We start from the raw sequence: 26,902 nt of genomic DNA on the forward strand, positions 1-26,902 counted from the left end.
GGTGTTTGCACCTTATGATTTGATTGTTCTGTCATCCATGAAAAGTGGGCAAAGTAACCCACAACTGTTAATGTCAAATTCATGAAACGTAAGAGCCAATCTTCTACATTATTGCTTGGAATGTAATACAGTTCCGCAGTAAAATACTACGTTACTTGTAATGGGTTTTTGTTTCAAGCATTTCATTAAAATGCCAAGCAACTGCAAAAGAAAATCTGGAAATTGACTAAACAGAAGGACAGTCTGTTTTAAGAATGGCATAACATAAAAGAGATCAATCAACAAAAACCATTGAAAAGGGGAGTTTCTCACATGTTGAATAGGATAGTTTAATTTGATTTGAATAGTTTTATTGTCACTGTCTGTATTTCTTAACAAAGAAGTTAAATTGATAGTTATTTTTCATCTTCTTCTAAAATATAATTTATAAGTTTAAACTGATTTTGTTTTTGCTGATACATTTTATAGTAAAGTTTTAAAATAATTTTTAGAATTATACTTACCAGCATCTTTCATACATGTAATGTAAGAGGTGAATACATTTTCAATACTTTTTTGTATTTGAACTTATTTATGAATCATGAAGACCTACACTGCCCCACCCCATATTAATTTAGTCAAATTAGCCCAAATTTAACACACTTTCCAGAGAATGATCTTATACCTTAAACATTTAATCTTTTGCAACAAAATTACTCAGAAGTGTAGAATAATTACTAGTGTTGCTATAAAAAGTGTTAGCAGTACACTTTTTTGTGTACCATTACATTGTACAAACAGATCAGAAAGGAGGTTTTCTGGTCAAGGTAACAGGAGTTGTTGATACTATGTGTTTTTATGTTGCAAAGAATATATTATGTATTTATTCTTTCCCTTCGTGCTCTAAGTGAGTAACATTATCTAGATAGGTTTAATTACAAGTGGGGGGAATTATAACAGTCGTATCATTATGTGTTCATAGTAATTATATATTTTCTTTCTGAGTTTCCCCCATGTTCATTTATCATCTTCTGTAACAAGTTTGAATATTATCTGGACTGACTAATATTTTTTATTTGTGCTGGTTTTCATTTTATGAAAGGATATGTTCTATAAATGAGATATCTAAACCATTATGCACTTATAGTGGCTGTACTGAAGAGACAGTCATGCGCTGAATTAAAATGCGGCATTCCTTGTTTATATTAGGCTGAGAGATTTTTCTACACGCTGTGTGAACAGGAAACTGTAACTTACGCAAGCCGTGAACTAGGTGAAATATGATGTTTGCATTTGCTGTAGGTTTATTTGTCCCATGGATTGTTGCGATACTTGCTTTTTTGTGGCCTGTGTTGTAAGCATCCTTATCTGGCGTATTTTTCGTATTATTTACTTGTTTCCATTTTTATGTTGTTCTACTACTGTGTCACTAAAATATTTTTAATCCCCGAACCTTGTCGTACGCAACAAAATAAAGCAAAATGGTAAATTGATGTTGCCGTGTCCTTCTGTAGGCGTCACGAAAACATATAGAGTTTGCCTGGGAAGATGCTGACTGATTCCCACAGATGAGTTTGTAGGGCCGGGGGTATGGGAACCGACCTGGTGAAAACGGCGCTCTGACGTCATTACGTCGTGGGAAGGCGGTCACCTGCACCCAGAAAACTACAGCCTTTGAGCCCTCAAAGGCAGAGCGGTCAATAATTGTAGACTGTCCCGTTACACAACCTTCATATTGTTTCTTCTTCGGCGATTAAATTTGTGTGCATTTGTTGCATTAACTTTGTGTGAGATAGTTTCTGGAAGAAGGTAATATTTCTCAGAATTCTTGTACTATTATGCAAGTTTTCATGAAACTTGTATCATACGGTTTGAGACCACAGCGACAATTTTTAGCGTTCAGTTTCCTGTGGAATTGACACCTAGAAACGCAGAATGCTTCGTGACATTGGCTGTTATTTTTCTCATATTCGAAAGTCACGGTGTTATTTCTTTTCCGAGAATGACTGTTGTACTGTCGTTTTTTAAGACTGAAACTGAAGTCAACGTTCCGAATTCGAGCCACGGGCTTTACACTTCGTTGTGTCCTTGTTGCTTTAGCGCGTTAGAAGCATGGACTAATAAAGCGAATTTGAGTCCGTGGCTCGTACTTTGGGATTTGCTGGCCGATATGTTTCTTGCCACTTTAACCTGTCTATTTTGTTGATATAAACAAATCAGGTAAAAGTTCGTTGTAAATTGGCACCAAGTACTTGGCGCTTTTATGGACAAAGATATTTCTTGTTCAAGTTTCTGCCAAACGTTGCCGTTGAGTTAACACTCCTGCTTCGTATTTTGGAGGTCCCGGGTTAAAATCTTGATCAGGAGACCGTCTACCATGACTGGGGAGTTTTCATGGTTTTTCTCAGTTCCTCCAGACAAATGACGGGTTAGTACCTCATATTAGGTCACCACTGTATCCTTCCGTATCTTTTGCAATTCGTTGTTCATTATCCTATGCTATATGGTTAGGGCTGCTGACAGTGAGTAATATTTTGTCAACAGTTGCCCCTTTTTGTAGGGGAAACCCATTCAGTCGGCGGTGCTAAAGGTAATATTAGCGAAAAAGAGAAATTAGAGAACGAGAAATGTGAAAGTTTGAAATGATTTAGGGGTGCAAAATTTTTAGATCTTAAAAATGCGTTGGTTATTTGGATACAGTTAGGTGCGTACAAACGGTGAAACATAAAATGATTAATTTACTACAGATGAAGCGAAAATACGTTGCAGATACCTATGAGACTTCTCTACAAAAACGTTGTATGTATTTTGTTCCAAGACTGTGAATGAATACATATATTTTACAAGGTGGTACTATTACAAACGTGTTGGGTACTAATAGACACTCCGCAATTTTGGCTTTTCTTTTTATCCTTATGGTCCTGACTACTGTATTTTACACACCACATGACACTTCAATGCATTAATAAATAAAAATTATCTGACAAAATTTACGCTTCGTGGCAGGTTAATTATAACAACCTATTAACCATAATAGTTCATTATCTTTTATCGAAGAAGAACAGGGCATGAATTTTAATTGATTTCTGTGCCATGGAAGAATTATGGCTCATTAGAGTAGGCTTACATATCATAGGCTCAGGAAAATGAAGCTTATGCCTAAGATATTCTAAGCAACTTTGGAACCAGCTGATACGCCTTGTTACATCAACATTTAAATACCATTTGTCGATAATCTCACCTTGCGAACTTTTAAGGTGGAATCGGTGCCCACTGTTCAATTTTTAAAATATTACCTGGCGATAGACCTTGAAAATTATGACCTTCATTAATCCAATGTTTAAGTAAAGTTATTACTGAGGGGTGCGTTCAAATTAAATATTTTAAATTACAGGCTCTTACCTTAGATTTCATTCTCATTTAAACGTTTCATTTAAGTTTACATTTTATTTGAAGTGGTCCTATTCGAAGTCTGAGTTCATGCAAAATTATTAATTTCAGACTCACTGTAGAATTTGCTGGTCGACGTTCCGAGGTTTAGCTTTTCCTGTTTTTGTTGTGGCGAACACCATTAGGTTTACTCATGCAGAAAAAGATAGGAGTACATTACTTTTTCAAAATACTTTCAACGCAAATATTAACTGCACATTCGCCTGTGAACCGTATTCTGACAAATGCTTTACTTTTCACGCACTCAGCCGATGTGGTTTAATTTCGTGGTAGCGCTCCTGGTTTCTAGGCATACTCAGAAAGTCGTCAGAATTTAATATAATCGATTGTACTAATTGAAGTTTTTGTGTTTTCCCCAGTTATTCACGAGAATGTAGGGAGATCATCTGCGAATAAGCCACAGCCTCCCAGTCACTTTGATCATCCTAATCCGTTCTTAACCTCTTAATTTCTGCAGTTTATTCCGCGTTATAAAATACCCTAATCTACAAATAAGTTTTATAAAACTGCCGCACCAAACCTCAGTTTTATTGTCACAGTAGCGTTTTTCTCAGTGAGCGGTACATCGGAGAAGCTTGCAGCGTTTAGCGACTGTTGACAACAGGAGCTGTATTGAGGGTATCTGTTGCCTTTCACTGTTGCTCTAATAAGTTTTAAAACGTGCCCCGCTGTGGTTTACACAGGATAATGTGTGCGCACGCCTTTTGTATAGGATACAAGCGGGCCTTCTATTCAATCTCAATTGTGGACAAGCGTACTATCATCCGGCTTAGTTCACGCTGATACGCAGACATGTTTAGATCCCCCAACAACCGCAACTCCTTAACTAGCTGTAATGTTATTTTTTGAATAAGTACAGCTTGTATTGATGTCACACTGTTTTAAAAGAATATGAAGATCACAGTCTTCTAAGATGTTGCAAATTATAATCTTGTAGAAGTTGGCCAACGTTTGAGAGGTACTGTCTCCATCCCGCCTCTACCAGGAATCGAACCATGTTCTTCCAGTCCATAACCAGTCACAATAACATATCGAATGTGGTATCCCAGCTTTCTGAAATTGTAACGTCCACAGATATTATTTTAAGCAATGGTCAAATCTTGCCGTCTGGTCCACGTGCATTGCCAAGATTGACCACTGTCGGTGAAATGATCCTTCAGTCAAATGTTAGTAGTTGGTTCACAGCGCTCGGTGTATGCGAGTGTGAAGCGCGCTTGTTGAGGGCTGGCAGCTGAGGTGCTTCAATCCAGATCAGATATCCAGCTGTTCTTGTCGAGACCTACCCCGCACTTAATTCTATATAGACCACTTCAATACATTTCTCGCCTTCATAAGAGGATTTTAAATACCCGTCTCCCTGCTGCATGCAAGAGTGACACTGCCTTAGGATTGTTCTCTGTTACAGCGGGAAACTGTCAGCAGTTTCAGCCGTGTCAGGTTTTCAAAACCCTTTTAGTCTTGGTCAATAAAGCGTCAGAGAGTACTCCAGTCTGATTGGATTCTAGTTAATTTCGCAATGTTATGGAGCTAATTCTTCTTCTCTTACTTTTCCAAGGAATAGGCCCTCTGGCCTGTTCTGTATTCAGTTAAATATAGCGTTAAATCTTGTTATGGGATATTAATTAATTAATTAATTTAGTAAAAGATAAAATTGTCTCTTCCAAAATAATTTAATATGCGCGCATTCTGAACTTTAGCATTAGTTAGAGGAAGCAGTTAGCTTCACGCTCCTCTCGCCTTACCCCCCGAGCAAAACACCCTGCATCGACTGGATACGAGGCTGAACCGGTCCAAGAGTAGGTATGAACGCGGTGGCAAAGCGAAAAATATTTCCGTGCCGGGAATCGAATCTCGTGCCACCAGTTCTGAGATTTCTCGGTTTAGAGTTAATTTAGTCAATTGCCGATAAGTAGTTCAAAATCGGTTCTCTTGGTCGAGCGTGATAATGTTACAGACTTGGGAAGAGGCTGCCATGATCTGAGATACGGAGGTTCTGTCTCGGCTTTCGGCTGAAGGAACTGGTGGAAACCAACGTCTCCCGGATTAGATTTAGTCAGGTATTCTACGATACAACGCAGGAGTGCCTGTTACCTCACCGATGTGACCATCGTATTGCGGATCTCTCCTTCACATGTGCTACTGTTAAACTAACCCGTGTATAACACTACCTAGAGATACAAGAGCTGCTATGCTGCATACAATACCGCCTTGTACAATGTCCTAATCTAAACCACGCATCATCGTGGGTGATATAATCTCTTGTCACGACGAATTTCATTCAATGTAGCCCTCCTTTTTTTAAATCCGTCTTAATTATTTGTACCTTCGAATTATGAAACAGCTTACAGTGGGAAGGTTCCCAGTCTTTTTAAGGTCGGAACTGTGGTGTGCATGTCTAAATGAAATGGATAGTAAATTATGCTGTTAATTAAATCATATGCTGTGTAAGGGAAATTTCAAGAATTATATTTTTTAGTGTGGTATGGAAAACATTGTTAAGGTTTTAGAAGCATAAGGAATGGTAACAAAATTTGTATTTTAGAATCTGATTGGACGAGATTTGAGGTTCCCACAGCGGTGAAGAACCCAGATCATAATGACGTGACGTGTTTTAGAAGACCGAGACCTAGATTAGTAAATATTCGAACATGAGGGAGGTACAGTGCAAGAATGCGCTTTACATGTCACTGGCTCAGGGTAGCGTCGTGTGGCAGTTCTTTATGCTTACGGCGATTAACATTTCAATCTCATAATAAGAGGAATTTCTTTAACTGTTCTATAATTATCGACAATTTTAGGATTACCAATTTGGTTTTTGCAGTGCAGCATCCCTGTGTGTTGTTTTATAGATTCTTGATGTTTATTTCCGTCACTTTAACACGCTCACTGTTCAACTAATTAGTATGCATGAGTGAAGTAATTTGTTTCAGCGTATTGTTTCCACTAAACAGTGTATAAAAATTAAATTGAAGTAATGTAGCGCATAATAAAAATAAAAAATATTACATATCGTCTCTTAATTACAAAATATAATACAATTTGATGTAGTGCAATTTGAAATATAATAACTGTGCTGCGTTGTATACAAGTACACGTATCTAGTAGGGGTTCCGCAGTGGCCGCGCGGTCTGAGGCGTGGGCCTTGGTCGCTGGGACCGTGGGTTCGAATCCCACTCAAGCCATGGATGTTTGTCCGCGTTTTTCTGTGTTGTGCTGTCCTGTGTACAGGTAGAGGCCTTGCGACGGGCCGATCCCTCGTCCAAGGAGTCCTACCGAATGTCTATAGATCAAGCAAACGAAAGTGGGACCCGCAGTGCTCAGGCACTTGAAGAACGGGTAGTTCCCAGTATCCCAGTAGTATCTAGTAGGCCATGGATGAAATATCACCAACCAACACTTGCCTGTTATATAAATAAGTATGCTGGAGCTTAACAAATCTCTACACGACCTTCCGGGTTAGGACCTTTGTCCGTAGGAGCACTTCTTATTGAAACATTTCCGCTTCGACACAATCTCCTTCTTAGCCTGTGTAATCATTGGCAGAAAACGAGGCTTGTGGTAGAAGAATGGGTTGTTAAACAAACTGGTAGCTGGCCCCCGTCTCCGCGTGGCGTCGCGGTGCCACACGACTGTAAGAGTGATAAATGGAAATAGACTGAATGTCGGGGTCGAATTTCGCAATCACACCGAGCGGTTGTAAAATTCATAACGTTCCACGTCGTTAATCATAATTACAGTTGGTATGTTGAAATGTTCCATCAATCATGCTCTTTGGAGAGGAGGTGATATGGTAATCACTGCCCGATGACGTTAGTTTTATAAACATATGTTTCGTGCCATGTGCAATTCAACACCCCGATAATGAAAATTTATTTTCGGTTTAATTCCACACAAAAAATGGATAAGTGAGAAGAAGTCAAAATGGTGTAGTCAACTTTCAGACTAAGGTCACACGTTTCTAAATGCCTTTAATGGAATATTTCTGTAGTGATTATTTAAAAAAAAACATTAACACCTTCTTCGGAAGGAAACTATATTCTGCCGTCCTACGGTAGGCCGGCCATATACCTTAATATTAACAATAACACCAACAGAGAGGGTAATAATGATGGCGCTTTTGCGAAAAATGTGTGGTTACGAGATTAGCGATCAGGGCTTGCCATAATCTTTAATGTTTCAAACCCTGTTAGTTTCTTGATAGTGTAAATGCAAATTCACTATGGTGAACGTTTATGACACTTTTTACAAAATCTTGTTCTTCATGCCATGCAATATGGCATTGGTGGTAGTTATAGAAATGCAGACAGAGAAGTCGGTACCAGTGACGACATTGATGGAAATAGATATAAAACTGCTGGTTGCGGGAATCTGGGCTAAAGGTCCCGTTATCGCATCTGCAGATCTGGCGGGGTCCGTCAGTTGAATCAGCTGCACCAACAGAAACCCGAGACACGCCGATTTGGTTGCAAGGCCATTATGGTCAGCTGCTTTTCATCTTTGTCGTACGAGAATGTTGGTAATACGTAAAAACAGAAATAGAAACACAAAGTCACGCATGGAAGGACCCCGGATTCTGTTCTCCGACAAGAAATTACAATATTCTTTTCAAGACCTCCCCCCCCCCCCCCAATGTAAAATATGAAATTTGCGTGAAAATAAGAATGGACGAGGTTTCTACTACGAATTTTATTGAAAGATTATGTAACTATTGTGTAAGATATTTAATTTAGAAGCCTTATTCGAAACGGAAGGTAGAAGACCTTTGGAGGCCATACTCAAACCCGTTGAACAATTGAACAATTTGCCTTGAACAGTTTGCGTAACATGGGATCGGATCTAATGGACCCAAACCTTGCAAGGAAGAAGGTTTAAAACGTCATGCTTTTCGTGCAGATATAAAAGTTCAACTTATGTGCAAATATTTACGATAAGTGCAGACAGCGCTATCGGCTTAAAAAGAAGCCGGGCTTTCCAATGGTTCTTGTTGCGAATGTAATACAAATTACCTAAAGATATGAGATATGTTTTGATTCAGTGAACTCTTCTAATTATAAATTTAACTTTACCTCAGGAAGCCGTAAAGTACTGTTAAATTAAGTTCTACGACGTGTGACTTTACTGATAATTAATAACGTAAGTACCGTCTAGTTTGGACGAAACTCTTCGAAATCCGACTTATTTCCTAAAAGTCCTATGTTTATCATAAGAAGTAAAGTTGATTTTCTGTCTAGGAAAATGTTATTAAATATCTTAATCATTTTATTCTTCAGTTCATCATCGTTATTTTTTTAGAGTTACAATATCAAATTTTAGAGTGTATGATGTTGGTGGAAACCTTCTAATGAATTTAATGCACAATATTGCAAGTTTTACAGAAATGCTTCAGTAGCCAGTGAAAGACTCCGAGAAACTTTCTAAATAATATTTATAATCATGCGTTAATATAAAATGTTTTAACTATTTATTTTACAGTAGAAAGAATATGATTGATAAATTATTTACCATCACAAAGATGTTTTTATTAAGTAGGATTTTGGGTTCCCACCTCTTACTATTATATTATAGTTACAAGAGTAAACACATATTCCTATATGGAGATAAATGAAGGCAAGAAGGTCTGCCATAACCTCCTTTGGTGTAGAGCAATTCGATCAGTGTCGCTTATCAAACCTGGCTAGTTTGCTCATCGGCGCAAATAGAAATCTACCCGGTTGTATTGTGTGCGATCAATACAACATAGTGAGAATATCGATTCACTGCGCGGGTCCCGCTCCGCCATGCAAAGCCTCGTATCGACAAATTCATAGCCCCCTGGGAACTCCACCACCTGGCACACAGCAGTGCAGAAGGGCGCTCCCTCGCTCCACGACTCCGACTCCGCCTCCACACTCAGTATGGTCACTTCTGCCGGTTCGTCATCCCCATTGGCTTAAAACAGAAATTTAAGTGTTTCCGTAAAAAAAAGCAGTATTGATTTTCCTCTTTTGTTGTGCACATTTTTTTTCGAATTCGTCTTGGCGAGATTTTAGGTTCCCATGGCGGCAAGTATGAAGATGACTGTCTTCTGGGATACTGCACAGTGTAATCCGGTATAGAAGTTTACTGAATTTCCAGAGGTGACTTCTGCGTTTATTATCAGGGCGATTGTTGAAAAGTCGGCAAACTTCTACCAGACTACGTGTCGCAGCGTGCCGGAAGACGTCTTTAGCGAAGTCTTTATTTGTAACAAAAACTGGTTTTCCACATATTGAGGTTTATTTTCTCTCGTTTGTGAGAATTTTTAAGGAGCCTTAACTGGTCCATTCATTATAGGATCCTGATAATTTGTGTAGCGACATCTTCCAGACAAATAACACATTTGTATGACGTGTAAAGCAACAACACAGCATTCTCGCGAAATTGACATCTATGTTTAGTCCTCTGGGTTGTGACGCCATGTGGTTTTAAATGTGGTCATGTTTTAGGAGGATCATATCTTCAGGTTCTAAGTCTTGAATCCTTAAAATGGGAGCGATGTGTCCATTCAAAAACGTTAATAACAGGCTACAGGACCACATGGTCTTATAACCAATAGACCAGAATAAGTTTCTTTACCGTCATGAGATCCTCAACCTTTACAGATAATCTATATTTACACTGCCATTCGGAACAGATAAGCCGAATAATTAACTGCTGTAGGTAAACATACATAAGTGTGGCATGGAGATAAATTATAAACATTTGGTAAACTCTTTATTATTCAGCTTAGTTGCCAGATATATTTTTGTCGACAATCGAAATCCTGAGTAATACGCGGAAATTAAAGATAACACGCAAATATAACAGATACGTTTGTTTATTTACAAACATAAACCACTTAAAGATTTACAAATAACAGAAAGGATTTCATGTAAAACGTAATACAGCACATTTTATGTATTTCTAAAAAAATCCAACTGATAGTAATAGAGTTCTGTTGTCGTAATCGTCAGGTTTAGCAACAATTTATATGTGTTAACTTATTCTCGTCCTGAAGATGAACTCGTGGAGGGATGCATACGAATCCCAGCCAGATTAAGTAACCTGATTATCATCATTAGCTCGACGGCCCTGTGTGGACCCTGGTCTTCTTCGAAACCTTCCTCCAGGCTTCTATGTTCAGTGCCGCTGTCTTGGATTTCGTAACAATTTGTTTTTAAGATGCGTGGTTGTTTGTCCCATGTCCAACCCCCAACCTGGAGGATTAGACCTCCGAATTTATGTCCTCCTGAGACAGAGTGGCCTAGCTACACCCCCAGGCATCAGGTTTCCCTTTGAGTCGCCTCTTACGACACACAGGGGTACGGTGGTAAATAACCAGATATTGGAAAATGACAAGCAAAAGCAGTTTCACGTAATGACTAATGACTAAGTTTGTTGAAGAAGTTTATTGAGCAACATGCAAACCTGTTTGCAATGGTAGACATAATTTAGTAGATTTTTTAATAAATTTCAATGGCGTCTTAAACGTTACCCTGATAAATATGTGGCCAGACAGTCAATAACAAAGGATGGATGTAGCGCCAGGTCTTGAATAGTTGATAACCCCTGTTCTAGGCTAATAGACAAAATGCATTACAGACGCGTAATAGACTTGGCAGTAACACAAGTTCGCCTTTACTCAAAAGTAGGTTTATTTTTGCAGTATTTATGTGGGTAGAAGTTGAAATTGTTGACCGTTGGCTACCTGAAGTATTGTTAAAGAATATCTTCTCATTAAAAATACAAGAATAATAAGATCTGTTTTATATTATGTGATATATTACGTTTTGTTCACACAAGTGGGTAATAAACTGATTAAAATACATTTATGTTTGGCTCCGTCTTTCTTTATTGTGCTGTCCTGTGTAGGCAGAAGTCTTTCGATGGGCTGAGCACTCGTCTAAGGGGTCCTGCCAAATGGCTAAACAGATTGATAATTTTAGAAGTAACTATTATGCCAGCTGATGCGTCTTACACACATCAATGACAGTGATATATGAACAATGAGTGCATGGTGTGTTCTAAGGAAACCCCTTTCCACTTTCCCCACCGAATTTCACGTGGCATGTACTAGTTCTGAACCCACATTCCTTGGTAAGAGCCTGAGATGTTACACGTTCCTCTGCTGGAACATCTGTTAAATTTCATGAAGGACCTGATCGTTATGACGATTATTCGTTCCCACGGGATGTAGTGGCAGCAGATTACTGTTAACCCTTTAGAGTCCAGTGGGAACTACATGTACCACTTTCTTTAACGATCTTCCAAGAGGTATTATATCCTTAAACGGCGTTAACCATTTAGTCTCTGAAACACTGAAGTGCTGTTTTTTCTTTGGGGTGTGGTTTGAATTTTTAAATATTATTTGTATCAGCTTCGACTTCAAAGGTTTAAATAGTCTGTCGCGGACAGCCGAAAGGAGGTAATACCCCGTCTTGGGAGTTGCATGGGGAGCTAACGACTCCTCACTGTAAAATAAATAGCGTACTAAAGCCCTGGAATTTGACAAAATTTTAAAAGTGTTAGGATGTAGGCTAGACTGATATGGTTCGGAATGGGGTTTAGTGGCGTGTCATTTATTGGGTAGCTAAGCCAGTTTGAACTTCTCAAGGACTGTTCTCCATGGAGTTGGACTGCTCATCAGTATTGGATTTAGAGACGAGCACAAAAACTTCAGACACAAAATATCATGGCATTTATTGTTTTTGTTAACATCATATGTACATATTGGAAACGTATATTTTCAAACAGTATAAGATGTATTGTTGTTCAAGTATCATTAATACAGTTATTATTTTGTTTTATTCATTCTTTTAATTACAATTATACGTAATGAAATGTATTTATCACAAGTCAAAACACAGTATTCATTCCTATTACCACAAAAAATATACAAATATTTCTAAATTTCTTATGGATAGGCTGAATATTACAGCCACAAACTTAAATACAGTAGAATGTTTCTTTAACTGATAATGTGGAGCTTTCTTAAGAGAAATGTTATATATTTCGTGCTTTAGAATAAACTAGAAAGAGTAAAGTTCTAGTTTGAAATTGAATAACATTATATTCTTAATATTTGGCAGATTTAGAGTTTTCACGTCAAAAGTTGATTACCTGTGCAAGATTAAGTACATAATCAAGGCCTGTTTAAAAAATCAATTATCAGTATAAAGAAATCTGTAAATAAATGATTCTTAATGTTTAAGCCAAGACTTATCAGAAAAATGTGTTCAGACAGAGGCAAATGAGTACCAAAATGTCTTCTAGTTTCCTGCCTTAATGCTCATGTATTGTTCATAATATTACATCCACATTACAGCTGACTAACAGTGGCTAAATCCCATATTTATAGACAACTACGACTCTATCCAGGCCCCATGTTTACTGACTTCAAAACTGAGGATGAGGCGATACCTTTCTCCGAAACGTTGGTTGCCAGATGCAACCCAGAAGACCACAATGCGGTCTTCACCAGTTCAGAGCTGATTAGTTTAAATTGAATATTTTGGCGTACTTTATGTGTCAGTACATGTATTGATAGTATTGCTAAATTCAGCATTTAGAGTTGTAAACATCATCTTACAAATACATTTTTACTTTTCAGTCTGATTTAAAGCAGCTTACTGACCAGAAATGAGGACTACATCAGTAAAAATATTCTGTGCTTCAAAGTGTTTACGTTTTAACGGTTAAATAATACAATAATATATAGTGTAAGGCTGGGTGCTGACTAGTGTGGTAAACTGGAATATTTATTAAGTTTTGTTCAGTATATATGACGGTTTGTGATGCATACCATCCTTATAAACTGCCTTTTAAATTAAAACTGATTTAGGTAACAAACATATTTTTAAATGATTATCGGTAACACTTAAACGTTATTAAACATAGTTAAAATGACTAGAGCGATTTACAAAAAGGTATTTTCTTCTAAAATATTTAGAAATGATTTCTTTTTGGAATTATGCTAACCTATGCAGCTGTTCGGAAGCTGTGCAATAATTTGCCTTTTGCGAAAAGCGTTCATGTGATGCATTCAGAGATGATCACACTCGACCACTTGCATTTATATATTTAAATTGTAATTGTGCATAGTTTCTTTTAAAACGTATCACAATGATTTACCATTTCATCGATATTTTTAAAATGGTTGCCATGTCATTAGCCCACACCCGCCACAAAAATACCGCTCTTCTAAAGAGGGTTTTTTCACCTTCGTAATAAATTGCACATTCTGAAAGACGTAACTTTTGTCTGATGGATATCTTTGCATGTAAACTCGACAGTTACTCTTCATGGTTGCGAGTGTGGAAAAATTCGTTTCTTACAGCAACACATGTTACGGCAAGGATGTCAGTTCGTAGTCAATATTTTGTTATGCAGCGTCAATGAAATCCGGCTCCATCCCTTGCTGTACGTTCAGGTATCTGGAGACATGCCCGTTGAGGGTCGTGCTTTGGGCTTCTGGCTTGGCCGTTGAGGGCGCTACTCCATTTAGCTGTCGACAGAGAACGTGGGCCCGTTGTGGGTCATACCCTTATTGGAGCGGGGATCCTCAGGTGTCCACACCTTGGCGAACATGATGCCATTACACCCGTTCTCCTTGTTGCTGGACCAGGACAGGGAGTGCGCCGTGAACGGGGAACCATAGCTCCCTAAAACAAAAAGTTACAGCAAGTGTTGTGATCCTTCAAGATGCTTCAGATGAGAAGCGTCGTACTGTAAATAATGTGTCATTCACTGAGCTACTTTGGAGATAACTCAAAATGTGCGGGTTTTAAGTGATGGTAGTCTGTTCATTGCCATTTACCGGTTTACTGTTTTTATTTCTCGCCTCATTATAACAGTATCTTGAAAATAAACATGACACTGCTCGAGTGCTAATAATATAGTAGGGTCTGCGAGACAATCTCACTCCTAGTTGTTGATTTACATTAACTTCAAGGCACAATATAAACACTGTGAACGCCGATATCCATGTTTCATGTAATATGCACATGTTATTTGATCATTTGTTTGTTTTGCACGGGGATCGTAGCTAGATAGACTCTACGTTTGATAAAGCTGTCGGTGAATGAATACCGTACGGTACTTACTCCCGAAGTCGTCAGAGCTTCAGGTGCAGTTATCTAATCTGTGTTCAGCATGTGTAGGTAAATATTGACAGGCATTAAACAGCTAAGAACACAGTTTGAAGCTTATAACTGTCTCTCTTGGTTTTCACTTAACGTTTTCTGTCATTCCCTTTTCGCTTCGCTCTCCGATATTCTGGTTCCCTAAATCACACGCGGAAAATTAACACTTTATTCCACCCACTTTCGAACTTGTGTAAAAAATAAAGGAAAGTGGTCGTTGAAATTCGAGGGGGAAAAATTTGTTTCTTCATACTGTAACCCTTCATTTTTACCGATTTTGATTTCTGATAAATGATTCTCTGTGATAAGTTATCCAGTTTCATTAGTTGCAAAGATTTAATTTATACCTTAAAACAAACAGGAACCGTTGTTGTTTGACATATGATTAAATTTAATTGTGTCAAATTTGAGGTTTTCATGGATGTAAATATTTTGTCTTCTGGGTTATGTATAGCGTGTAGTGGTTGCCAGCTTTTACCTTCGAGGTATCAATGAACAAGTAACGTACAAATTTAGACACCAAATACATGCCAATTTCTTAGTATAAGGTTCCATTAAAGCCTGATCTGATATGTACGGTATTCGGGGTCTCGAAAACTGAGTCCGCAGATTCTAATCCCAATCAGGGCGTGGATAGGCCTGTCTGCGTCTTTTTTCCCTTGCAGGTGACCAATTCCCCTTCCAAGACGTTTTACCAACATAGCTGAAGTATTCATAGTTTCAGAATTCTGAATCGTAACGTGTCTGATAGCGTAGTCCATGATAACTGAAACAGCAGTTTAATTAGCCGTTCTCATAGATCTCATAGTTCTCATAGACGGACAGATTATGAACTTTGTACATTTTGTTAGGGTTCGCCTTTCACGGTGGAGATTGTGCTGTTATTCACTACTGATGAGCTTTCATTGTAACAAATGGGGACAGATAATAACACGGCACGTGTTGTGTACAAACGCAATTAATGAACTGTCACGTGACCTGTGACATCACCGGAAGTGTTCTACGCGCGACTGATCGCTTCCGGTTTGTTTCACTTCATGAATTTGCAGGTGAGAATGAACAATTACGCAAGCAGCCTCTAGTCTGGCGTGTCCGTCTAAGCGTTTTCCGTAAATTCATTCCGAAATATTAACTTAAACTGGGATTCAGCTCAAATCAGTAGGTCATGTCCAAATAATAACACGTGTTGTAATATGTTGAAAAAGCTGAAGCATTAATATATTAAAGTCTTTATGCTGTTTAATGTTTTTGGTATTTTTAAAATTTCCGAGGAAAAAACCACAAATCAGAGTAGACTGTAATGATTGCGGTATAGAATGGCGATGCACTGTCTCTGAACTGAACCACATAATTGCTCCTTACTTCACTGCACTAACTGTACCCGTCTGCCTGGCGAATATTTTTCGAATGAATGGACAGGCCGAATTCAAAGTAGATCTGCTGACCGGACCGATGTTCGTTGGTAGATTCAACAGGAGTACGGATGGGCCTGCCTCAAATCTAACATCGCCCCTGACGAAAGAAGTGTAAATTTTCGGCTGTTTGTAAAATGGAGCTCACCTCTGAGGATGATCTTCTTCGGCTCCTCGCGAGGTGGCTGGTGGATGCCGTGCGATCCTGGAGCTCCGCCAGCGCCCTGGGTGGCATTTCTGTCGCTGGCCACCAGATCGCTTAAGAAGTTGATGTATCCGATGGCTAGTTTTAGTGTGTCCACCTTGGAAAGCCGCTTCTCATAGGGGAGCGTGGGGATGTGCGCCCGAAGCCCCTCGAACGCGTCGTTAATGCTCTGCATTCGTTTCCGTTCTCGCAGGTTGGCAGCCTGCCTCTGCTGCACCTGTTGGCACAGCGTCTCTTATAGGGCCAAACTCTTTGTGACTTTTGGTTGAATATAATAAGAGCCCAAGTGTGTAATTAGAGTCATATATTAATTATAGGTCCAATTGTAATTGTGTTGAGTGGAATGGCGTTAATGGGAGTGTGAAAGTTTATGCCATTTTCCTTCAAAAATTTCTGCAGTTAAGCGGAAATTAACTTAATAGCAATGTCTTTGGTTAAAAGTCCGCTTATAGATTCTCACTGCCAGATATTTCCCGACGTTATCTCTTATGTTTCTCGCATCGCCCATTTGTAGTCTCGCACTAAGATTCTGGGTGTGTTTCTAAGAGATCATTACACCAAATTTTAAAATACATAAGTGCAGTGACGGGATATATTGTCAGTGACAAATCTAAAGTGGCATCTAAATTTTTATTTGTAAATAATGAAATGTTTATTATTAAAATACTTATAAAATGTTATTAGATGTATACTTGATTGACAAACTGGAAGTTTGAGGGGAGTTTATGAAGTTCTCGCTAAAAATTTCTTCGTTGTAGGCATACATATAACAAGCGAAAGTTGGACCCTCGTCAAAAAGTGAAGAGTCAGCTATGGATGCATTTTAAAGTAAAAAAAAGAGAAGAATTTTTGGACCAATTAAAGAAAAGATACATGGAGAATTAGATATAGCAATGAGTTATATAAGCAATTTGACGAGCCAAGTGTATAAAATATTATTACATTAAAAAGACCACAATGGGTAGGTCATGTCCAGCGTACTGATGGAAAACGCACACCGAAAAGGATTCCGGAACGCAACTTTATTGAAAAGAGGCCTGTAGGTAAACCAAGGAAAATATGGGTTAATGCAGTGGAAATAGACAGCAGGGAGATCTTGAAATTGAGAAACTGGAAAAGAGAATCTCTAACTAACTAACTAGATGGCTTACCGAACCCGAAGGTTCATCACCGAATTAACCAAAGCCCTCCACCGGACCCTGTCCTGGGCCAACAAAATCCAGTTTCCTTCAACTCCTATCTCCCATAGATCCCGCCTGAGATTATCCTCCCATCTACGTCTAGGTCTCCCCAGCGATCTCTTCCCTTCAGGTTTCCCAACCAGTACCCGGTGCACACCTCTTGTCCCATCCATGCGCGCTACATGTCCCGCCAATCTCACTCTTCTCGACTTAATCACCCTCATAATACTGGGGGAGCAGTACAGATTTTTAAGCTCGTCATTGTGCAGTTTTCTCCACGCCCCATCGTCTTCCCTCTTAGGCCCAAATATCCTCCTCAACACCCGATTCTCAAACACCTGCAATCTGTGTTCCTCCCTCTGAGTGAGAGACCATGTTTCACACCCATACAAAACAACATGCAAGATTATTGTTTTGTATACTTTAATTTTCAGGTTCTTAGAAATCAGACGGGAAGACAAAATATTTTGGACTGAGAAGTAGCAAGCATTTCCGGAATTTAGTCTCCTCCTAACTTCCTCACAAGTATCATTTTGATTTGTTATTGTTGTTCCCAAATATTTGAACTAGAGAGGAAAATTTGGAGGCGTCATTTAAAGGACACCAGGGCAAGACTTCGGGCTGTCGCACCATAGAAGAAGGAGGCTTATCTTGCAACGCTAACTGTTACATATCCTGTAAATGATGTTTGTGAGATGAAACAACTAAATCACCAATAAAATTAAGACTGTCGCGCAACGGATTTAGATTAAATGTCATCTCAAAAGTAATTATAAAATGTATCATCGCCCTAATGATGAACGCAGCAAACACATCACAAACGTTGGTAAATGTCTACCAGATCACACGACAGAAAACAGCGATTTTCATACTCGCCGCCATGAGAATCTGATATCTCAGTACAATCGTTTAACCATTTTAAGCACCAAGCTTATTAAAATAATGTTTAAAAATTCAGCCCCCAACTGAAACAAGGCACAAATCGCCTAATTTACGTAGGTCAGTTGGTTAATGTATTTTCAGGGACATAATCGCTCTTATTCTGGCAATGAAACCTAGTGTGCAAAACATAGAGTAACTGAATGGTAAAGCACATGGTGTATGAAGCAAGGGGTTAAGGTGTGTTCAGTCTTCGTACCTGTTGTTGCGGACACTTGCTACGTCTCCTGTGGAGTCGGTGTCTGCTCCTGGAGGCGGCAGAGGAGGCAGTGGCATTGCTGTTTTCCTGGTCGCTGCCGTAGGAATACGTGGAACCAGCTGAGCTGCTGGAGTCGTCGTAGAGGAAGAGATCGGCAGCGCTGCTGTTGGTGCTGCTAGCCCCGCTGCCGCCCCCACCACCGCCCCCACCTCCGATGTAACCTTGGGCCTCCAGCAAGAACTGCCGGTTCACGGCCTCCAGCTCCAGGTTGTCCATGCCGAACATGATGCTAGTCGTCTTGGGCGACACTTTACAACTCACTGCAGTCTTTGAAGAGATTCGAGCATTTGAAATTAACTAGAGATTCGCTAAACAATCCCTGTGGAAACTGCCCAAATGAAGAAAACAAAGGGATTCTCCGGGGGTTATTTCGAAGCTGCAGTATGTGTTTTCTAAATGACGACGTCTTTGAAATTCCTTGAATTATGTCGACATTTTTGTTGAATTTGTAATGGTAAAATTACATTTGTTCACTAATAAGTATTTGTAGAGATTTAATTTTATATTTGTATCAGTCAAATCGGCGAGGAAATTGATTGTTTATTTAGTATCACTGTATTATATCCACATGAAATTTTATTTGTTTTAAAGACGGTATTTCTCGATGTTGGAAATTGGTGACAATATCAGACATTCTTCTAATTCTTGAAACATGTTTTAAATTGTCATTTTATTCTAGTCCAGCAATAATACCTGTTTGGATTTCTGAAATTGTGCTTAGCTTTGCAACTTCTAGTACCTTTGAAAATTTGAATAGATTAAATCTGCGACTGGATTACACTGTGTCATTATGACCATTACTCGAACTTCTGCATAGTTACATACACTGAAACCGCTAACTTGAGGCAAATGTAAATACTTAAGATTTTAAGTTCGCTGTTGCTGAAGAGTCCGTGGAATTTTTGCATGTCTAGGTAAAGGTAACAGCTGATTCTCTAGATTTTCGAATCTTTATCAATTTCTTCAACAGGTTATAATCTTAATTTTGAAATTGTTAATTATATTGATTTAAGATTTATTTTTATGTATCTTTTCTAGGCGCACTCGTTTTTGGCATTGACGTTGCCAGCAAACACTAAACGCGTTTACCTCATGAGGTATGGTATATTGCACTGCGTTTGGAAAATATATGTTTTTACGTCATGTCCTGTTGTATGAACACAGAAGAGCACTGCATTAGGAAATTAAAAAGTTAATATAGGGATTAATATCATCTGCTTCACATCTATGTGACACTACGATAGAGAACGTTCAATGTTAAATTATTCTGTGATAACTTTCCTTTCGACTAGTATTATATCATAACAATTTCATGTATCATCGAAAATAAAATCACATAACCGGTTTACATGTATAGATGAATGAATATGAACAACAAAATGTGACAACAATTCGATTATTTCCCTTTGTTGTATGACTATCTAGGTACGATATAACACACGCACAGAAAATAGTTAAATCGCAGTATGTTCTTTTATCTGTTTATCGAAACAGTTTCATCGTGTGTATACTACTGCAATTAATGGAATCCTACTCCACTATTTTCTGTTGTCAATATGTTTAGTTAGTAACAATCTGTTCGCTTGGAAACCATTTTCTGTCACAACAATCCTCCATATATGTATTGTCAATTCTTGGTATCATTGCCTGTAGAGGAATGTGGCACGTGCAGGTGAATGTCAGAATCACAGCCCCCTGTATCGCCTGTTCTCATAGCAGTCTGCCCACACACGTGCCACAACAATGTGAAACATCACACGAACTCCATGTGACTGCACGCGGCCACTATTTTGCGCTAACTGTTAATCCAATCAGAGAACAAACGACGAGCGGCGTCCGCGCACGTGCGATTCTGACCGTCGTCTGGCATCGATTTGTGGCGAGACCAATCACATAGGGGTGGAGGGTGCTAGGACCAATGGGGGAACAATTACGTTCAGTGGAATCCGCCCCATTGTGGGGAGAGGATGCTCCAGAAAAGCGATCATATTCCTGTGATTATAATTACATTTCAGCTTTTTACACTAAAATAAATACCTGCCATAGTTTCCAAAGCATTACTACGGGAAATTGGACGAAATATTCCTTAGCAATCGTGATCACCCAGAAACTTACAGTCGTCGCGCGCGACTTACTAATCGCCCTGAAGTTGGATGCAGCAAGGATCCCATAAACGTCGGTAAACTTCTATCAGACAGCATGGCATCGCAGCAGAAAATTTTCATTTGCTGTATTCATACACGGAGAGGGGAAATACTGAAATTCGCAAAATGGTGTCTAAAATATGTAGGATATGAGGTTTTCACAGCGGTGAGTCTGAATATTTCAGTCTTCTGGGTTGTTGCGCTGTGTAGATTTACGAGACTACGCGGCGCAACGACCCAGAAGGCTGCAATCTTCATGTCCAAAAATACCCTTACAGTTTGGTCTTTTTGAATAGATTTAATTCTGTCGTTCTAAATTGTTGCAAAAATTGTCTTCGCCATCATTTGTTTGTGCTACTGTGTTTGAAATGGGTCACGTACCAGGTAAATAGGACTGTACTACAAATTACATGCATGTAAGGTGTCGCGATGGGCTTGTTAGCGCAGATAGACATCTGGTCACAGTAATGACCTACAGATTATTTATCAGCTGCTGGTCAAGTTCATTACATTTTACCAGGTGTAACACGCAGTCCTGTAATTAGCCATGTCTGAGTTCTGCGTATCCCGCACAAGCGAAGTTCGTAAACCCCAGACACACCCTTCGAACTGTTGTGCGGTTGAATTAAGTTCTGCGTCAATCTGTAAGGCATGGTCAAAGCCTCAAAATAACTCATCATTCCTATTTAGTGCCCGAGGAAACGTAGCTTGAGCTACATCTGCACTAGTGTGAGATTTGAGGTTCTTAATGTCGGCGAAAATGTGTTGGTCCACACTCCACATGACGTTACAACCAGAAAGGCCAACGTCGAAATTACATTAGTCTTTTAGGCGGGGAAACAAATTTTTGGCTGTTGTCAAGCACTTAAATAAATGAATTGAATTGAATTATAAGCGACCGATTTTATTATTTCTGTCATTATTTTCCTGTTTAAGTTTCCTTTTTGTAATTTCCCTTGTTCTTCACGTGTTTATTTAATATGGATATTTCCTATTTCTACACGTTGCGTAGGTTTCGTTTTCCTATATCTTAAACTTTAAACTGCCAGATTTAAAATTCGTCATTGAGCTTCTATGAATCAGTAGCAGTTACTGATTTCCTTGTTTATTAAAAACGTTAGAAGTATTGAATAAAATCTTCGGAAATGTATGTAGGCGGAGATGAGAGGCTTGTTAAGTGGCCTACATTAACTCGAATTCCACAAACTTGTTGTCAACCCAACCTTGAGGTACTTCATCGCATTAAGAAATCCATTACAATGCACAGCTCACTTACGAGTATTCTGAAGATAAGTGCGAAAAGTGTATTTATCTTAGGGAAAATAATGCAATGAAGGCTTTTGTCATACAACAGATGAATGTGTTTTCCCGATAAAACAAAACTCATTTATTGTAATCTCTAAAACTTTGTTAGTCACATCATTAACTATTACTGTGGATGTGTTTGATACAGAGATATTAGAATTTTATCATACCACCTTCTCTAATTTTAATTGATAAAACATCAGTTTATGACCGCGGTGCGCTTACAAACTCTCAACACGTAGCCTGAGTTCGCTCATACTTAAGAGAAACAAAATATTTTCATTAATTTCTCAGAATATACATATTCTGAAAATTTCCTCTTTTTTTTCTTAACTCACGCGTTTTTCAAAATCAGAATTAAATTACGCTAAAAGGACACGAGATTTACGATATATGTTTGGAGAGGTTTTCATTAATAGACCTAAATGTAATAAATTGTTTGTGTTCAAGATGTTAAGGCAGGGCAAAGGTTTCGTAAGAAATGAACGGAAAAGATGAAGTGGAACAGATAATATTGATTGGTAATGCAGCCCTGCTGTGTTGTAAATGACATTATCAAACAGAAACAAAACACTGACAACACGTGTGCCATTCTCATCGCTTAATATTCCTCGGTCTGCTGCCTGCCCCGCGGTTAAGAGCGCTGGTCCACCTTGCGGTGGGTCTTCAGGGCAGCAGTGGCACATGTGCAGTGGGCAGTATTTAGTTGTTGCTGGGTGGCAGCGTAATTTATGAATGTAAGCTCATACCAGGTAAATGATTAATTTTTCTCTGGTGCAAGTTTCAGAGTATATATTATGCATCTATTCACCATTTTACAGAGAATTAACTTCTATGTACCTGAGACAAACCTTACCTCTGAGGTACATAGCGCAGCAGCTATTTCTGAAATGCATTTTGTTTCCTAACACGTGTTACATGCATTAAACAGATTTCGCGTGAGGCATTATATATTTTACATCAGCGTCTTTCGAATGATATATGATGTTCCTATAATTATTGGAATTACTTTTGCTTTCACTTTCCACATTCGTTGTATTTCAATGAGAATGTCCTTTTATTATTATCATTAAAGTAAAATTGGTCATGGAAACTATTGGAGAAGAGGTCTAGCTCCTACTCGTTCTTGACATCGGCGCTAAATGGAGGTGATTGATCAGCGTCACATCCCGGCCGTGTTTTACCCCCCGGGAATGGACCTCTGCATAGGAGGCTGGGAGAGCCCCAGAGTCGGTCTGGACGCAGAGGCTAAAAGAAAAGTCTTTTGCCGCTGTTGGGGCTCGAACTCCAGTAGTACAGTCTGCAGTGACTCATTCACTATATGACTGAGTTCTCCCGACTTTTTATTGTTGTTTCTGTTACCACAAATCTTTTCTTTTAGTGGGACGTCCCCTCTGTACCAGTTATTAATCTCACAAGAATATACTTATACATTTACTTTCTTCCTAAGTGTTGTAACGACAGATAAAATTGTCTGAAACTGCATAATAAATGTCGAGCAGAGAATCTTACCACAAGAGATTTGAGAGACGCACGCATGTGGAAGGATGATATCACCACGATGCTTTAGACAATGCACCGAAGAGCTGTTTCACTCGGTTTCATCTCGTGACGTACGTCGCTTGTGCCCGGAGGAGCAGTCATGGTTCAAGTCCTCGCATTTACCAGGGGTCCGGGTCATTGTTGAAATCTTGCACACGCAACAACACGACAAAGGAGCATCACCTTGCGCGCACTTCCGTCTGCGTGCGGCAGATTTTTAGAATTTTATCAACATCTGCGACTAGCGAGGCGGAACGCGCTGCGATAATGGGCTGCTAGCGTATTTGCCAAATTGTTTTGAGCATTCTAATATGTTCGGAGGAGTTCCTTAAACAGTATTATCAGTACTATATTTTGAATTCTGTAATGCAGCTTGTAAATGTGCCTTTTCATACATAGTTTTTAAGACCGCTATTTTGATACACTTATTTTCTGCGACGAACTTGAAAATCCATATGAAGGTTCTGCTATCCCGCCTCCAAAACCCATCTTTTGCGGAAGTAAGGTGAAAAATACGCAATATGATGCCTCTCATACACTAATGCCAAAGTTATATTCATATGGTGCGCTTATTCTTGGGAAAGTAGTCTCCAGATATTGAGTTATGGCAGACGATTGCATACGTTGCTAAGGAAGTATCACTACCAACCAAACCGTTGATCAAGTTAAGTTTTAATTTCAATCGTTGTTTACGATGTGGGGACTGTAGTATAACCTGTACAGTTCAATAGAATTAAAATGTAGTACCAAAAATCGATAATGCTAAAAACAGCCTGCTTCACCCTGAATATGGAGACGAAACGTTTCTCCTAACGTTGGTAATCAGGTGTCACACAACATGGCAAACCCCCGAAGCGATAATCGATAAATTTGTCCTCAAGCAATAAATTTTACATATGATTTGTATTATAGTCCTAAAAAATACTCTTGTCATTTACATTAGTTACTCTTATCAGGTAAAGTCGTAGTTAAGTTCAAGCAATGCGACGAAATTTTGATGTTATTTCTAACAGGTTTAAGGTAGCCTGTAGTTTAAATTATTTATTTAAGAGCCCCTGTTACCAGGGCTGGATTAAGGTCCTTGGAGGCCAAAGGCACTTCTGTTTTGTAGGCCCCTTGGTGGACGCATTATATGTGTAGACTGGTACCAAAATTATGCGGACTATTTCTTTTTCGGGTAACAAAATTCTATATATGTGACACATGATATATTTGTCGAAGAAGAAACACAAATATGTTACTCCTTTTTCGTAGGCCTTAGGCTCAGTACCTACTAGATTATACGGACGTACTTGTTATCCACATCGTATAGGCCTTGACTTAAGGGTGAACAATTCTTTCCAGAACTCCCTGTTATTAAATGTCATATCGAGGGAATTTATTTCAGTTCTCTTAAACGTCGGGATTCCCATCGAGCGGCTGCGTTGCGGGCAGGAAAGCGAGTCTGAGGATGGCTCACCCCTCGCTGGATTGAGCGATCGGTTCCGGTGCCGGGAGGGGATTGTTATCTTTGTGTGTGTGTGTGGGGGGGGGGGGGGGTGCTGCTGCACGCTTTTCACCCCGCAGTCTCGACGGATACTGGACTGTACGGCGGTGTGCTCTGCTGTCCCTGTGCTCCCCAAAAGTGGTCAGCCGTTTTCTAGAGTGGCCACAGTGTACTTTAAAGTCCAATTTACGAACTTCCTTAAATATATATCGTATCTAGAAATGTACATCTATGGGGTATTTTTCTTAGTAAATTGTGTAATTCTTTGTTGTTGTTCTTCTGCAGAATCTCGTCGCCGATAAAATTAAATGCGTAACTGTTTTCACGACAGTTATAATATTTATATTTTTGTTTTGTCACAAACGTTTTGTGTGTTAGTAAGAACATTCTACAGTACCTTCATAACAGGCAGCCGCGTCAAACAGCCACCTGAAATACTGCACGCCATTATAACCCAGAATATAAAAATTTAATAAAGGAATTTCATACTAATATTATGATTTTCGTGAAGAGATCATAAAATAGCCATACCCAACTATAATATATTTATGACAGCCTTCCATATTGAAGGTTTATGATCGATTTAAACTAAACATTTCACATATTTATTTAAAGAAGCAACATGGTACTGTGTATCAGACTTTATTGTCGTGGCAAGTGGCCTAAAATTCCATAGCACGACGAAGTTTTTCATGGCTTTTCCAATTTCCCTGGATAATGCTATGATAGTTTTTTTCTGTATTCCACGGATACTTTTGGCTTGTCTTTGACTATTAGGCTACATGTTGGTCTCTTATTCACACACCCTGTCAATTTTAACTTTCTGCATTAAGTCTAGCAAAATATACTATTAAACAACCCTAGAACTTTGTTCAGATATAACTGATGCGCTGATACCTGGAAACCTGAGACTAGGTTGTTTATTTTTCGCGTTTCGCAGTGCTTGTCATCCATCGCTGTAATGAACAAAGTAGTAGTAGCACTTATATATAATAATAATGTAATTACTATAATCAGCCAAAAACTGTAAACCACAGAACATCTGTTACAGGAAGCAACGAGGGAGCCTTATTTCTTTGGTTTTAGTGGTGTGGTTCAAAAATTCATTCTCACCCCTCTTTAACGTAGACTCGGTGTAAAAGAAGGGAGAAACCTTCCGCTCTATACAGATGTTGGTTTTATTTCCTGTTATTTAACGACTCTGTATGAACTGCAGAGTTTCGAGTAATGATGGAGGAAGTACACACGTCTTAAACGTCAGTTAATTTCTACGAAATTAAACGGCGCTGCATCCCAGAAGACACACATCGTATTATTTCAGTGGTTTGTCATAATCGTTTGTCTTCTTTCATTTGATTAATTAATCATGAAAAATACAAACATTAACTAAGTTATTCTTAAATAATTTAGAGGAATTATATTTAATTTTTAAAGTGCATAACTAAAATTAAAATCAAGTTCCAACCTCAAAGAAAGCGCAGCGCTTTTCCATTACGAAAACCACTTTGTTAGTGTTGTTTAGGGAAATTATTGATGTTTGTTTTGAGGATTATATGAGACCCATAATACACTCTGTTGGTAAAATGCATAGTTATGCTTGTTAAAATGTTTTATATATATGTACTCGTATGTAGTAACCAGGGCCGGAATAGCTCAGTCAGTATAGTGACTAGCTACGGGCTGGACGACCGGGGTTCGATCCCCGACGGGGGCAGAGGATTTTTTCCTCTAGCCTCTGCGTCCAGACCGGCTCTGGGGCCCTCCCAGCCTCCTATACAGTGGTACCGGGGTACTTTCCCGGGGGTAAAGTCGGCCGGGGCGTGATGCTGACCACTCAACCCCATCTAGTGCCGGGGTCAAGG

General features: G+C 39.0%; 1 protein-coding gene across 1 annotated transcript; it reads right to left on the reverse strand.

Annotated features, from left to right (window-relative positions):
• Positions 1–12,101: 12,101 nt before the first annotated feature.
• LOC110834889 (pancreas transcription factor 1 subunit alpha) lies at positions 12,102–20,382 on the reverse strand. Its single transcript, XM_022074508.2, has 3 exons — positions 18,504–20,382; positions 16,128–16,401; positions 12,102–14,087 (listed from the first exon to the last, which is right to left on the reverse strand). Exons 1-3 carry the CDS (start codon positions 18,786–18,788, stop codon positions 13,927–13,929), a joined length of 720 nt encoding a protein of 239 aa, XP_021930200.1. The 5' UTR covers positions 18,789–20,382; the 3' UTR covers positions 12,102–13,926.
• Positions 20,383–26,902: the final 6,520 nt, after the last annotated feature.

Source organism: Zootermopsis nevadensis, unplaced genomic scaffold (genome assembly GCF_977971745.1).
Source record: "Zootermopsis nevadensis isolate Lab colony 2312 unplaced genomic scaffold, Znev_1.0 Znev_ptg000061l, whole genome shotgun sequence".
NCBI classification, from domain to species: Eukaryota; Metazoa; Arthropoda; class Insecta; order Blattodea; family Termopsidae; genus Zootermopsis; species Zootermopsis nevadensis.